The sequence below is a fragment of the Geospiza fortis genome, unplaced genomic scaffold (genome assembly GCF_000277835.1).
Source record: "Geospiza fortis unplaced genomic scaffold, GeoFor_1.0 scaffold130, whole genome shotgun sequence".
NCBI lineage: Eukaryota > Metazoa > Chordata > Aves > Passeriformes > Thraupidae > Geospiza > Geospiza fortis.
In genome coordinates this window covers 9,600,547-9,613,051 of record NW_005054300.1, presented here as the reverse complement: position 1 = coordinate 9,613,051, position 12,505 = coordinate 9,600,547, and the positions used below count along the sequence as shown (strand labels likewise).

The window sequence follows — 12,505 nt, the reverse complement described above, 5'->3', positions numbered from 1 at the left end:
ACATTGGGATTTCTCCTAAAATTATACATGGATAATATATAGAATTTGAACTATATAAACCCTGTACTTCATTTTCCTGAAAAACAATTCTCTGTTACTTCACTGAAGTACTACATCTCTTCCAAATACCTAGAGGTTTTTAGCCATCAATTACCAGTTTAAAGAAATAACAGCAACTTGTTATCACAAACAACTTTCAGAGTCTGAAGAAGCTATTCAGTTTCTGAAAAGCTGTGAACTTAATGTAACACACACCATTAAGATATTCTACATTGAAATATCACTATTTTATGTAGAAAAGTGTAAATATCTAAATGGCTGAAGCAATAGGAGGACAAACACTACTTCCAAGACCACGTCAGTTTGTTGGCTAATCTGGTCTTGTACCTTTCCCTGGAAGTCAGAGTTTGGAGGGAGAAATAGTGGTCTTCATCTTTGACTTAAATACACAGCAACTTACTGCTCATTTGGTCAATATATTCCTTACACACATCAGCTCAACGTCATTAGTATGTTTAAACAATTAGAAAATACAGGTTTTACTGTATTACCAAAGTCTCTTTAAAAGAGAGAAGCATAACCTTTAAGAAATCTGTCTTATATTGTCCATTGTCACTGACATAAATGTAATTTTATCCCTGAAAGTGAAGTATGAAAGCCATATATCATACAATTAAATTTCTTCTTAATATAGGAATGTATTCAGATACTAAACCCATTTCACACTTATTGCAATACCCTAGAAAGAAATTCTGCACCCAAAACAGTAATGAGCACAATTTAACTTTTTTTTTTTTAAATGCAGTCAGGAACCAAGCTGACTATTTAATATAGTTTGCATTTGTGAAGCACAATGTGTTTTCTATTTTATACAGCTAAGAATCCCTTACAGATTATTCTAATTTGCTAAATTGACGCATTCAGTATTGCTTTTTTGATCTAACTTTTTATGGTCTATATGGGTGGATTTAATTGGTATGTCCTAACAGATGAAATACATGCAGTTAGTACCACAAGCCTCCATAAGTAAATTTAGACTGATGTAGACAAGTACACACTTGAGTTTAGAATGAAAGGTGTACTCAGTGAGTGAGAGAAAATATATCTTCATTTGTGTCCTGGCTTTGTCACTTTAAAGAGCATTAAGAATGCTTTAAGAAAGTATCTTTCAGGAAAGGTAATATTTAACCATTTTTTAACCTAGAACTTTGAAACACAAAGAGATTCAGTAACTCAGATACATCAAAGAAAGCTAGCACATGAAAACTGATCTATGAAAACCAATTTAATTTAAAACAATTGTTTTCTTTATGAATCAACTGCTTTGTGTACCAACAGTCAAAGCTTCCTGCTACTCAATTGCCTGGATATCACTTGAGAGACAAGAAAAGAAGCAGCTTTCCCAGCCTTGCCTCTGTGCACTTGACAGCAATAGAAGTCAAACAACTGTACTTAACAAACTATACAGAATACACAAGAAAACAGAGATACAGTACTGATCTCCCACAATATGACTTGTAATTCCTCCCTTGAAGCAGCAGGCAGATACATACTGACAACTGGTAAGGGAAGAATGTACTTCAGACTGCTAAGGTTTATTTTGACTCCAAGCTATTACCTTATACTGACACCATCCTGATGTCAATAATGTAATGCATTAACTACATATAAGCAGAAAAAATTTACTTTATACTTATGCTTGGCATTTTAATATATGTAAAGGAAAACTTGAAGTAATATTAACAAAATCTTGATACTTTACAGTTTCCATATCTGCAAAGCTTGAGAATAATACAAAAAAAAGTAGCAGTTTTCTTGTTGAGAAAAAAAAACCAAAAAAGTTTTACTTCCTACACATTTAATAGACATTCAAGGTTACTATTTTACTATTGTTTTGTGCTTCTTGGTAAAAGAAGTTAAAAAACAGGTTCATTTTCATTCTTTCCATAGTCTTCAAATAAATTGACTGACTCCCCTGTGTGGGGCCTGGCTGCTGGCTGGGGTTTAACCACGACATCTGAGCATTCCACTGGGCAGGAGGGAACAGGTTTTGATCTCTCAATATACCTGTTGATGCAGATCAAGTCTCTGAGACATTCCAGTACCATCCTAGAGAACGACTACCTAAGCCTCTAGGTTCAGCTGGTAATAGCCAGTGTGGATAGCTGGGAACAACAACACACTAATTTTCAGTGAATATTTGAATTGCCTATAGATACATGACAGTATCCTATTTCCCTTACTCTCCATAAACCTGATGTTCCCTGGTACTGTCCACTATTCTAGCAAGCTATGAATTCACCTTAGGCATAGACCTTTCAGAAGAGAAGATTTTGTTCATCTGCATGGCTACACAGAAACGTGGCTCCAGTAACTAGAGAAAGGCAAGACCCACACAAGGGAAAAAAGCCCTGAAATTTCTGATAGCCTAAGCTGACTCTGCATAGCTAAATTTTACTTTTTCATGTTCCATTGCTCACACCTTGCTTTGAGTGACTAGGCCAACCTCTGGAAGCAGTCTTTAGAAGGACAGGCTGCTCTCCTGCCTGACATTTCCTACAGACAACAGCTCCCATTCTGACAACAGTCTCTTGTTCTAGAGATGCTCTGCAGTCATGCAGTTAGCTAATTATCCTGCTTTAACAACATCAATGTAGTTTCCCCTTGACACAGACCAGTCTCTTGAAGTCCCATCTCTGAAAAGTTTTAATGTTAAGGAAACTCATTTTCAGTCTCTAAGAGTGTAGGACTGAATTCATTGCCAAGCACAAGACTAGATGTTCAGAAGAATAAAGTAATCCTGAAGGACTTTCCTCTGCCTCTCTCACGGGTAAAATATACCATAATCTCACCCATTTGTTTGAATTCAGAAGTAAAACTGACATGAAACAAGATATAAATGTAAGCAAATGACAGCATTTCTATAGCATTCTTAATATGTTTCTTAATTCACTACATTTTATTTTCTCATGGCATTTCCCATAATGAAGATTACCTGGGGGTGTCAGCATAAAAACATCAATGTGGACAGCTGCAGCTTAACAGCCACAATAACTGTAGCTATGAAATTTTTAAGAGATGTAGTGTTTTGGTAGCAATTACAGTTATTGATATTTCTAAAATTCATTTAGGCTTTTATTGTAACTTCAGTAACCAAAAGAAATGCAGCCTATGATATGACTTTGCTAAGGATAAATTGTCACAATCTTAATGTTATTAAAAAACGTTTTTGAATGAATTTAAACTGTGAGTCATATTAAAACTTTCAATCAAAATAAATTACTCTTGATGAAAACACTGAATTAAAAATGATTTAATATTGGTCTACTTTAAATGTGAAGAATACAGTTTTATTCAATAAACCAGTAAATATTTTACCAATTAAGAACAGTTAGATTTGTTAATGCATCCCATAGAAAATATATTTTTTGACCCTTTGGACATTGTTCAGATTAGCCTCTTGCCAGAATTTCTATTCAAGAGCGATAAACTATGCCTTACTTTTGAAAAGCAACATCCTGGGTTTGCAAATGTATTGCATTATATCAGTTCCTAATCTGCCTTTATAACTTGGGATGTGAAAGTGAAGTTGGGCTCTTCCTACATGAGATTTTCTCCAACTGAGAGCACTTCTGCTACCAGAAGATACCTCTTCCTCCACAGCAACCCAGGCTCTCACCACAGGGGAGATGGTGCTTATACCTCTACTTCTTGATATTCTCTGACAGAGTACCATTTAAATGCATAAGACTTTGTATTTCCACAGAAGTGTAAAATTTGAGCTTCCCAAGCATTAATCAAGTTCCTATGCTAGGCTTTATCACTACATCAACCACTCTTCACTGACTGTTCTAATACATGTTCTTCCTCTCACTCTAAAGAAGCTGTTTTCATGTTCCATGACTTTCTATGTAACTACCTGAAGGATATTGAGTAAAGGTACTTAATTAAAAGTACACATGCCATCAACAAGCTAAAGTTTATTATATGAAGCTCAACCCTTATACTAGAAAAGAAACAACATGCCTGTGGATCACCAACACATAGGTTATACAAATTTCATAAATCACAGTGGTTGATGTAGTGATAAAGCACAGGTGATCCACAAATAAGGACCTATAACAACAAGAAAAGTTCAACAGCAAAGTTAATTTAATTAAGCCCCATGTTTGAATCCTTCTGGAAGGATTCACCTCATTTCCCTTACTTCAACACACTCCCTAGCAGTCTATTATAGCTATTGTCCTTTGCATGTTCAACATACTAATTTATTATTATTAATAAAAATGTCTAGGACTAACCTTAGTCTCTGTTTATAATAGTCCACATCTCCATCATCTCTCCATCGTCTCACTTTGTGCTTCCCTGGTGTATGCTCCTCTTCCTCAGAGCTTGGAACATAGTCAGCATCATTTTCAGCTTCTTTAAAACCCTTCTTGACCCTCTTTCTTGATAAACTCTTAAGTTCATAATCAGAATCATTCTCAGTAAGAGAAGATGCCTGCTCTTCTTCCTCTTCTGCTGCTTCTGGATCAAAGAGCTCCTCATCAGGTACATACTCAGACTCCCCACTATCATCCTCTTGTTCATACCTGCACTTCTTGGCCTCAAGATATTTCTGTTCCTTTGGAATCCTGGCCTTGGAATGAATCTGAAGGGCATGCTTCTGAAGCTCTCTCAAGTGTTTTTTTAAACGCTTATCTGTTTTTGAGAGGGCTTTACCACTTTTCTCCTTTGTGCCAGCTGCAGGAGCCACACACTGAACATTTTTGTCTTGTGCTTTCTTCTTTGCTCCTTTGTGACGGGATAACTTCTTTCTTTCAGATGACAATTTAGCCTGGTCTGCTAAGTACTTCTCAAAATCAGATGTTTCATTTAGCCTTAACTGTCGTGCCTTCCTCTCTGGCTTCTGAGGTATTTTAGTTCCAAATGGAGTCATCTGACCAGTTCGGATGAGCTCTGCCCACTCTGTTTCCTGAGCAGGCATAAGCATACTGCCAAGGGATGATGGACCAGGTTCTGCAACAAAAGTCAGAACATACAGTATGCCTTTAACACCTTCTGTGTAGCTAAAACACAGGAGCAAGGGTGTTACATGTACTATCAAAATGCAAATATTTCTGAAACCATGCACAGCAGCAAGAACTACCATAAAATTACAATTCCCGATGATACATGAACTCTGATGTATCACCTATGTTGTCAACTGTCAATATGTCACCATGTTCAGAACAAGAAACCACTGTGTCCCCATCTGCAGCAACACTGCCCATTTCAATTTTATTATTGATTTTTCAGTCCTATTCAAAAGCTTGAAATTTGACACTTTGATTACCACATCACAACAAAAATGTCACAAGACACAGATTGTCCTACCATATGCTTCAAAAAAACCCAACGAGAAAACAACAAACAATAAAATGAAACCGAAAAACCCAAAACCTGTCTCCCTAGCCTACAATACTAATATGAAGATGATGACTTTTAAAGTCAGATTGGCTGCACAGCACTCTGCCATAAAAGAGCACTTTTAGGTACACTTACTATACACAGACTGTAACTGCTGTTTGAAACCAAAGAAAAAGAAAAGCTCTCGAATTCAGGAAGCTGAAGGGGAATTCTGCCCTGAAATCTAGTACAAGGACCCAGAATTTAAAAATAAGTCTATGAGGATTGCCAGTACAGCTTTAAATGTCCCACTTTAAAGCACTGTATCTATCATATGTTTAATCAGTAATGACAGTGCACCAGGCATGAAAACCCCTCCATCTCCACCTCTTCCTATTGGAACTGCTCCATTTCTTCTGTTGGGCTCCGCTCACTTCTTAGTTACATTTCATAACACTGGGTGCCTGAGTTTTGCTGCATGAGCCCTCCAAAGAAAATATGATTTAATATGCTTTTCTACTGAGAAAAGTTAACTGAGGCTTTGACTCCTTTAAGTGTTGTTCAATCAGGAGAGAAGCATGAGCTGTACAAGATGGGAATCTACTCCAGACACATGTGCAAGAGTCAAACAGCACAAAGAGTTTTTTCACCTCTGCAAATAATAATATAACCCACAGGTGATGCGCAGACACAAATGGGACCCAAACTTGCCCTGCAGAATATGGCAGGTTATTGACTGTGGCCAAGCTTATCTTGCAGAGAGCAAGGAGAAAGAACACCTAGCAAAACACTGAGGCAACATATATTCTGGAAGAAAACTTACTTTTAATTTTAAAAATCACACTGCAGCCTGAGAAGAAGAGCACTTCCCTCTTCCATTTCTAGTGATACTTCCCAACAGAAAGAAAAACCAATTTTGTTAATGCTGATTGATAGCATCCAGCATATAAAATGTAATTCAATCATGATGTTAGTCATCTTTATCAAATTAGCTGTGAAAAAAAATGTCAGGATTTCCAATTTATTAAGCCCAATACTCTAATGTGCCTCAGTCATCCCTACACAGCTGAACACAGATTAACATCCATTTTTTAAAACTTCCCACATGAATATGCCAAGATTTACAAATCTGCAGGTGTACAGAATAAGTGTTCTTAACTCTCTTTGAATGCCAACCACTGAAATTTATATACTTTCTGGCAAAAATCTTACAAAATAGCTTCAAACAGAAAAAAGGCATTACAAAGTAGAACAGATCTTTCAGCCTTTTCCTACACATACCTTCATCTTCCTCATATTCAATCTCATTTGCTTCATCAGCAAAGTCTGTTAAACCAAGTATTCCTTGAAGACGTTTTTGTTTTGCTTTTATCTTCTTCAGCTGTTGCTCCTTCAACAAGAATTAAGTAATTTAATTTTTAGTCTACTTTATAAATTTGCTAACCTTTTAAACAACACTTAAATCAATATATTTGCACTAGTTTCAAGCAGAATCTCACACTCAAATATTTACAGTATCACATGTGAGAATAAAAGTGTAAAAAAAGTGTCACCAAAATACCGCAGGGCTCCAACCCAGAGAAGACACAATTTTGGGTGTATGATTATCTTACCATATGTGTATAGTAAGATCAGGCTGTTTACACACACAAAATTCATGTGCACACTGCATTTTTATGTACATTTCATAAGGCCATTTTATGTGTTGATTCCAGCGAAGGAAGCCCATCAAAGCCGACTGCTGAGATGCAGAGAACACCAAGAGATTTGCTCATGATTGCAAGACTGAGTTCACAACTACCAAGCCACATATAAGAGCTGTAGGATTTACTAAGATTTATTCATCATCCCAGAAGTTTTGGAATTTTTTTTACAAAGGAACTGAAATGGTAAATCAGTCCAACATCCTGATAGGCTTTTGTACATGATTAGTTCAGGAGTGGTCATGGTTAATTTAACAGCAAAAAATAAAAAGTGAAATGACTTCAAAAGATCAATGTTACAGATTATGTAAGGAATATAGTTTATTACTGCTATGAAAATCATTCTTAGTTAATAATTCCTCTGTTACACCTTTTTTCTGATTGTAACATCCTCAACAGTGTAACTAGTTGTGATGGTATGGCTCCTTGATGTTGCTAACTTTCCTTTATGAAACAAAACATTCCGACCAGTAAAACAAAGATACAGACAATGTAACCTTCACATTTGTAACTCCATGCTTTGGAAGCATGCTTTACCTAGAAAGGCACATACTTCAGTAAAAACCAAATCCATTGCAAAATTCAGGTTATTAGGACCACTTTTATGGCTTAAGATTTTCAAAAGATTCTTTTCTTTCACTTCAAAGATGGTTAACAACAAACTTGCAAGGAGGTCTGAACTTCCCCTGCAACTAACACGTGTGCAAATCTCTTCAAGCAGTATCAAAACATGCAGAATAGTGATCATTCTTTAACAGTAAGTCTGGTTTAATGCATTTCTTCCTACTATTTCCAGCTGCTTTTTCCTAGTCCTTTGCCACTGCTCTGTACTGTCTCATCACTTTCTTAATTGGCTAAATTAAAAGCAGTGTATTATCCAGGTTTCTGAAATTATCAAGGTTAAAAAACTGCAAGTGAGTGAGTCAGTGGCAAATGACCTAAGACTGGCCTTCTGAGGGCAAAGGACAGTAAGTTTCACAGTCAGGTTTATCATTAGAGAAAGTATTAGGGTGAACTTCCAGCAGACAATGAGCTGATCAAGGTGCTACACTCCTGAGTAGTAGAAGTTTCTTTTTTCAAATCTCTTTCCTATTCACAGCTGTAAAGGTCTATTGCCTACATTACCCTGATGCCAGCCAGATTGCTTTAGAACTCCCTTAACTCTCTGCTCTGCCAGAAAAAAGCTGCAGCAGTTTCTGACAAAGCAATGAGTTAAAGGGGCTCACAGAGAGAAACTATGTGTACTGACAAGATACAGGTAATGAAAGAGGGTTAAGGAAAAGAACACAGGGAAGGAATAACCATGAGACCTGAGATTTAGTTAAACTACTGAATCATGCCCTAACAAGGCTTGGTCAATTCTCTAAATATTACTATGAGGGTTTTAATTAAATTAATGCAAATCAATCTTCTGAACTGGAAGACTGGAACTTCAGTTTTATATCTTATTCCAAAACTCAGATTAAAAAAACTTCAGCACCTTAAATTCTTTAAATTAGTATGAAATCATCTCAAAGGAAAGGAGCAGCAATTCTAGACTGACTCTGAACTATGTAATTAAGAATTATATAACAAAAGCCAAACCTTAAGACAAAGTACAAACTCAGTATTGTTAACAGGAAATTACTGTAATCCAATTACCTTGTTATATTTTTGCCGTTTTACAGAATCTAGTTTTCTGTTAATATTTTTGTTGTCAGCAGCTTGAGGTGAAAGTTCCTCAATAATTTTATTTATATGTCTCAGAGATGTTGTACATGATCTGAAAAAAATAATAAGATTGCAATGAATTGGTAAATTCTAGAAAGAAAAAAATCAGACTCTCGATTCTGACAATTTAAAAATTCCAGGAGATTTAACATAAGACTTAAAAAGGTGTAAAGGCAAGGTTCTGAATAAGCATAATATATTTAAACAACACTGGAAAGACTAACACTTAAAGTTGTACATCATAAAATATTTTTAAACTAAATTTTGGCAATAGTCAAATTGCAGAAGAATGTGAACTGACAACCACTGTAGTATTTAGTATTCAAAAGTTACAAGTGTGATGCTGACAAGCAAGAGTGGTTATTTTCATTATTCAAGGTAAACAAAACAACCCAAAAATTGAAATAGTTTTAATGGTTTGATGCCATTATATAAGGAAACCTATATTTTTTACCTTTCATGCAAAAAGTAGATTACAAGACAAAAATGCAATTTCATGAGACAGACTGGTTCAAAGAATTAAGAGCACATCAACATTAAACTTCTACCCATGCACTCTCATTTTTCATGTTTCCATATAAAATATGAAATTCAAGTAGAACTACATGCTACAACCTAATGTTTCTGCTGTTGAGTTCATTTGCAAGGAAGAAGGAAGTGTCCCACCATCAAAAGCAAGAAACCTAGGTTTGTTAATTCATATATCAGAATACTTTGTAAGGATACACAAATGAGAATCTCAAGGCATTATGAAAGAAGTCAAAGACAACTGATCACAAGACCTGCAAAGCAGCTGTTATTCCCTCTGGATGCAAAGGAAAGCAGTAAGGAAGTCTCCTCCGCTGCCAGGGAGGAAATTTTTAGGCCATGTTTACTTCCAGCTCTAATCTGAATTCTACCACTGTTATCCTTCCTAGGAGATATATTCTACCAGCAATTACTTCCATCCTCACTTCTCCATTCTCTTTTAACATTTTTGAACCATTCCCTTTCTTTCTCACTCTCCAGTTGTGCTGCTTGCAGTACACCATCCTCCTGCACATCTCCTAATTTTGGCTCTTGCTTCCCTGACCCTGGAGTCTCCCGGCACTTTTCTTCCACAAAACTTTAATTAACAGGACTTTGTAATTTACACAGGATTTAACTTCAAATATTTTATTCTCATTTTTCTGCTTAAATTTTTGTGTATATTATAGAATAATCTGGCTTCTACCATGAACTCTGTGCCAACTACTCAAAAAACACTTCTTGCCTGATTTTTTCTCTAGTCATGCATTCACTCTGCTGCAGGATTTTAAGCAATTATATTACTCTTTACTCATGTCAGTTTTGTTAGTCCCTCCGCTCAAAGTCAGCTACACCTGTTAATTTTATCAAAATTCAACTTTCATATTCTCACATTACATTTTATGCAGACAAGACTCAGCAAATCTGCATAAACCATTTGCATTCCCTCATGTAAATCTTGTTTTACGACTTCGAGGGAAAGGTGAAAATAGAGGGATAAGAAAAACCATAGGATGCTTCTGAAAGAAAAATGGGAAAACATAAACTAATTAACAGCGTTGTGTGTCACTCTTTCAATAATCACATACTTTAATGGTAATGATTATGCTGCTCCATTCTTTCTCTCAGTAACACCTTACTCATTATGTTCTTCGGCTCCACAACACTTGAAATTAGATTTCAGTGCTGCAAACTTATTTAACTTCACATCTCCACACCCAAGCTAGAAAATTAATGAAGTACATATAATTGAGACTTAAGCACTCTTGAGCCCTAAAAAATTACCATTCATGCAATACAGTGAAACACTCAGGAAGAATGATTTGCCTGCAATAGTTCACATGGTAACTCTACAATGAGACTAGAAACAGAAAGGGAGATCAAAATTTGAAAGATCACTGGGTCCTACTCCTCAAAGTCTTCTACTGTCAATAGTATCAATGTTTGCTAAACATTTGATTCCTTTAAGGTATCATTAAGCACTTCTTACAAACATTTGTGATAAGGCTGTTTTGGCTCTAGGACGTTCATGAGATGGAGTCATCCAAGTTACAGAAGGAACATAACTCAAAGTAGATGACCCCACAAACCATACAGAATTGAGGAAGTGACACTTCTTCTGACTGTAACTTTGAATAACAGAGTATAATGCCATTCTCCACTGCCCAGAAAACAGATGCATCTTGGTGAGGTAGGAGACAAAGCAGAAAAAGGAGGTGCACTCTACCCTGCTGTCTTGATGCATGACTAGATTAGTCAAATAAGAGCAATGAAGCATTGTCTAATGTGAAAAATATTTTCTTCATTTTTAAACGTGACTCCAAAGAGTACGTGTGATCAAGCACTTTAAAAACATCTTTTCCTCTTTAAGATTTTAAAAACAGGAGACACCAAGTCTCATTAGATTGTCAGTAGCCGAAAAAAACAGAAAGAAAAAACACAATTTACCTCAAATCCTCCAGTACTGACTCATACTCTTTTGATGCATTAGCTATTTTTGCTGCTTTAGTCGCTTCATTAATTGCATTATCTACTTGCTGAAGAACTCCTTGCTCCAAGACATCCTGGTCATAGACATCAACTCCTAAATCTTTGAGCTCAGCAGCATGTGCACTACATGAGACAGACTGAATCTGCTGCCTGTTGATCTGTAAAAGGGGATGCCCTCTTCTGGGCACCTCCAAAGGAACAGCCATGGAAGTGGAAGCCTGGCAGTCAGAGCTGGGAACTCCGGTACTGTTACCCACACCATTGTCACAAATGCCATTTTCCTGTTCAGCTCCCAAGTCCTCATCATTATTCAGGCAATCATTGCTTGAAGTAGTGGCAGACTCTGGCTCTTGGATACTGTCCGGGGGGTGACTCTTGTGTGCTGGCATCCTCTGCTCAAAGGCAACAAAGAAGAAGGACATTATCATAAGAACATCCACACGTACAAAGCTCCTCATGAAGACTGTGCCCCCCCAAAAAGTAAGCAAACCAATAAACATGTTTATAATAAATTCTTGTTTCAAAACATCTGGTAGTCTACTTCTCCACCAGTCCTCCCTGCAGAGGCATCTCCACACCAACTTTCACAACCAAAAGAGTGACCAAAACCTCATAGACAACTACATTTAACCCTTCTGGAAGACACTGATATGAAGACAAATAAGACAACGTGTAAAAATTACTACTTCAGAGAGTGAACTCAGTCTTGTGTGTAAACGGTCATGCTCCAGAAGACTGTGACATAACAAAAACATATACAACTTAATATACCCAAACCCTAAAAATACAACTTTTGGAAACAGGTTAAGACTTGCCATTGTGAGTGTAGCAGTCCATAAGTTTAGGTTAACAATTCAAACTTTAAAGTGGAGCACAAAGCACCTTATTTCTCAGGAAATCAATGCTGGACTGACTTACTAAGGCACGCCTAGAGCTGGTATGGTTCAGCACCCTCTCCTAGCACGGCAGCCCATGGATCTCAGTCCCACCTCACGGTTTCCCCCCACCCGCGGGGAACACGCCCGCACAGAGCCTGGTCCTGCATTCAGGCAGCAGGTCCTGCTTCCAGGCAGCAGGTACCGCACCACGCCCGGCCCGCCCGGCCGCGGTGAACCAAGCGGGGCTGGGGCAGAGGCGGTGCTTCACCCACCTCTGTGTGCGAGCGAGCGCTGGACAAAGCGCGGCCGGGACGGGCAGGCGCGGGGCTC

General features: G+C 37.2%; 1 protein-coding gene across 2 annotated transcripts in view; it reads right to left on the bottom strand.

The window, feature by feature from the left end:
- The window catches only part of ERCC6 (ERCC excision repair 6, chromatin remodeling factor), a 43,830-nt gene extending 31,331 nt beyond the window's left edge, over nt 1–12,499 (bottom strand). The window contains exons 1-5 of one of the 2 annotated variants that reach the window (XM_031062718.1): nt 12,448–12,499; nt 11,256–11,689; nt 8,733–8,853; nt 6,670–6,778; nt 4,302–5,019 (exon numbers count right to left, since the gene is read on the bottom strand). In XM_031062718.1, coding sequence (XP_030918578.1) covers nt 4,302–5,019; nt 6,670–6,778; nt 8,733–8,853; nt 11,256–11,686 — 1,379 coding nt within the window. In that variant the 5' untranslated portion in view covers nt 11,687–11,689; nt 12,448–12,499. Of the gene's footprint in view, nt 1–4,301; nt 5,020–6,669; nt 6,779–8,732; nt 8,854–11,255; nt 11,756–12,447 lie in introns of those variants that run through there. The other variant, XM_005416474.3, reaches the window with a different exon arrangement.
- Between the last annotated feature and the right edge of the window lie 6 nt (nt 12,500–12,505).